Here is a 3221-nt window from a genome sequence, read left to right on the forward strand (position 1 = left end):
GCGTTTTATAAACTTTTTACGTGTATCTGGGCACTTAATAGCATCGATTCCATTAAAACTTAGAGTTTCTCACGTCACTATTAAAAAAGCTTCTAATTAAAAAGCAATGTTAGAAAAAAGTTCTAAAAGTTGAGACAGGTATAAAAATAGATCCAACTGGTAAGGGACTGTTGATGACCCACTATTACATTATCTAAGGTCCGCTAATACAGTAAATATAATACAGACAACAATGGAACGATGATTACCGAGGATTTGATTACTTCCCCTGAATTACAATAATTATCATTACAATAACAAGCTTTGACGTTAATACCGTTATAACGAGTATCTTCACAGTATTCTTCTGATAGTTGACGACAACCACGCGATACTTCCACTATACGAACAGACCCCTCTGAAATTAACAAAACAATATTATTAGTAGAGTTTACATGGGAAATGACTGTTGAAATTTTCCTTCATTCGGATTATGTATTATTGTATGAAGGACCACATATAAAGAATATGGACTTTACCCCAAAATGGTTCCCCTGCTAGTGACACAGGTATAAGGGACTGACATTATAATAAGTTAGTCATTTAAGGCTACACTACTGATAATATTAGTGTGTGTCATCCTTAGATAGGACAATAAACAAAGACCAATATGTGCTACAGATTGTGGAGCGTGCGTTCAAGGTAACTCGGGTAAGCTAATACCACTTTCCTGACTTTCACTACAAACTTTGAAAAATGCTTTTGAAAATTATTCTCATTGCACACTGCCTGTCAATGGTAGCCCAGAAAGGAAGATGTAAAACTCCATTTCATTAGCTCTTGTCATGTAGACTCCTTTGGATATTCGGCAAATTACAGACACCTGCCTGCTATAATATGGTGTGATACTTGCTAGTGGGTAGAAAGGTCAAAAAGAAAATGTCAGAATAAATAGAGACCAGATGTACACTGAGTATTTTACACCTTGACTGACCGACGAGCTACTCTCCTTATCCTACTTTTTATATTTCATATAACGTAAATAGGAAATACCATAAGCTGGACTCTCTTAAAGGGATGTGGAGTTGACAAACCCAAATTTCAAATAAACAATATTAGCTATGTGGACTCTCTGAAAGGGATGTTTATTTGATAAACCTAAATATCAAATAAAAATATTAGCTAAGTGGACTCTGAAAGGAATGTTGATTTGATAAACCTAAATATCAAATAAAAATATTAGCTATGTGGACTCTCTGAAAGGAATGTTGATTTGATAAACCTAAATATCAAATAAACAATATAAGCTAAGTGAACTCTTCCACACATACAGACTTTCTATCAGTGTGATACAATGTATGTGTGATAGGAACAGTTCATTTTAAAAATCAAGGGGGTTTCCACAACTTATAGCCCCTGTTTTTCCAAATATCTTCAGAAAAGAATTCATCATAAATGTGGAAATATTTAATTTAATCTGATATGATGCCCTGCTTTCTCTGAAAAGTTGTTGGCCCAAGTGTGCTGTTTCTCAATGTAAAAGTCTGCAACAACAAAGGTTAGATGTTGATAAAGAAGCTCTTACCCCAACGCTCTCCTCTATATCTGTAACAGGTTCCATCACAATCCCTAGCTTCTGTATTGGGCACTAGGAAATTATCCCCACATCGATTATCACGAATTGAAGAACAGGTATAACATTTTATGCACAAACCTGGAAATGATAGAGTAACGATTGTTACAAACAGTACATTTAATGTAAAAAATTTACCTTAATTTGACAATAGTTTGAAGAATTTTCATGTTCAAATTCACAGAGAAGTTTGTTTTCTCAATGGTGAAATTACCTGAACTGATATTTCTATTTATCTGAAGACATACTAAGACACGAGTCTACTTTGTTAAAAAAAAAAAAACATTTTGAACTGTTGTGAAATGACAGCTAAAATTGAATTAAAAAATCACTGCGGTCTGGTTTTGAATTTCAATTTGAAACAGTGATTTCTATTAAGCCCTACGTAATTATCTGCCAATACATTAAACATTTCTTAATTTCTTCGACTTTAAAAATGATATTTGTATTTTAAGAAACCTCTTCTTAACTTTTATCGCAAAGCAATAAACCGTAATACCTGTGTAAATATTATTGTTATTATCTCCCTTGAATGACTAATTACAGGTGTGACAACTTACCTGTGCTAATTAAAGTCAGGATTAAAGAAATAAACAAAGTAATCTGCACTAATCCCATTATCACAGTTTATTCCAGCGCGGTTCGTCTGATACTCTAACCAAGGCGTGTTCTAAATCGTGATTTCCACCAAGTAAAAGACATAGCGGGGCGGTCAGTCCAAACGTTGAAATTACTTCCACCTGTTTTTTATCGTGAAATCTTGTCACCAGATGTCGCTAGTTAGTAGTCGTGATTATACCAGTGTACAGGTAAGAATAGTCGCGATTAACTGATATTTAAAGACCGGAAAGCGAGACCGCGAATATCTTCTCCCAACCCCCTTAAGATTAAGGTTGGTGGTTGGTTGGTAGGTGACAAGTTAACGTTCGCTTCCAGCGGATGCTGATATCGCAAACTAGGTAGTTGTTGGTAGTCGTAGTAGTTGGTAGTTGGATTGGATCAAATTGGATGATTCGGTGTTGTTGGTTTGGTTGTTGATTCTTCGTTAGATCTGGTCGGGTGGAATGACATGGCGGTGAAACTCGGCCCTGGATGGTGTGGCGTGAGTTACTCGGTCTCCTTCATTCTTCCATACTCGTTCTGATCATGGTATTTCTTGTTGATTGGTAGTCGAATGGTAGTCGTTGGTTTGGTTTGGTTTGGTTAGATTATCTGTTATCTGTTGGAAAACTCGAAGACCTGAAAAAAAAAGAAAAAAAAAGAAAGTGAGAAAAAGATGGAGGAAAGAAGGGGGGGTTGGGGGGGGGGGGGGAAGCTTTCACAAAAGGGGGGAGAGATGTTCTCTAATGTTTCTGCGATGAAACTTGTTAAAGTGATTGGATATAATTAAAAAGTGTTAAGAAACTTTGATAAAAAAAAATCTTAGCCTATCTGTTCAAGACAGATTTGGTTATAAAATGGAAGACTAGTTCCATTATCGTATACCAGTGGTCCGTGGGTGGAGCCAAAACATTCTGTATGGTTAGTGGTATGCCGTTGGTTTCCAGGTACTCTAGTAGTGGCTTACGAGCGGGTTTCAATTCAGTGCATGAATGAGGATATGCGACCT

The 3221-nt window shown here is 36.1% G+C and overlaps 1 protein-coding gene across 1 annotated transcript; it reads right to left on the minus strand.

Annotated features, from left to right (window-relative positions):
- Nucleotides 1–263: 263 nt before the first annotated feature.
- LOTGIDRAFT_175842 (hypothetical protein) lies at nt 264–2230 on the minus strand (the record flags this gene model as incomplete). The annotated part of the gene is made up of 3 exons (XM_009061041.1): nt 264–397; nt 1565–1693; nt 2173–2230. Coding segments are annotated over 3 exons (321 nt in total), but the record flags the coding sequence as incomplete, so codon positions are not given.
- Nucleotides 2231–3221: the final 991 nt, after the last annotated feature.

Source organism: Lottia gigantea (genome assembly GCF_000327385.1).
Source record: "Lottia gigantea unplaced genomic scaffold LOTGIsca_454, whole genome shotgun sequence".
Taxonomy (NCBI): Eukaryota; Metazoa; Mollusca; class Gastropoda; family Lottiidae; genus Lottia; species Lottia gigantea.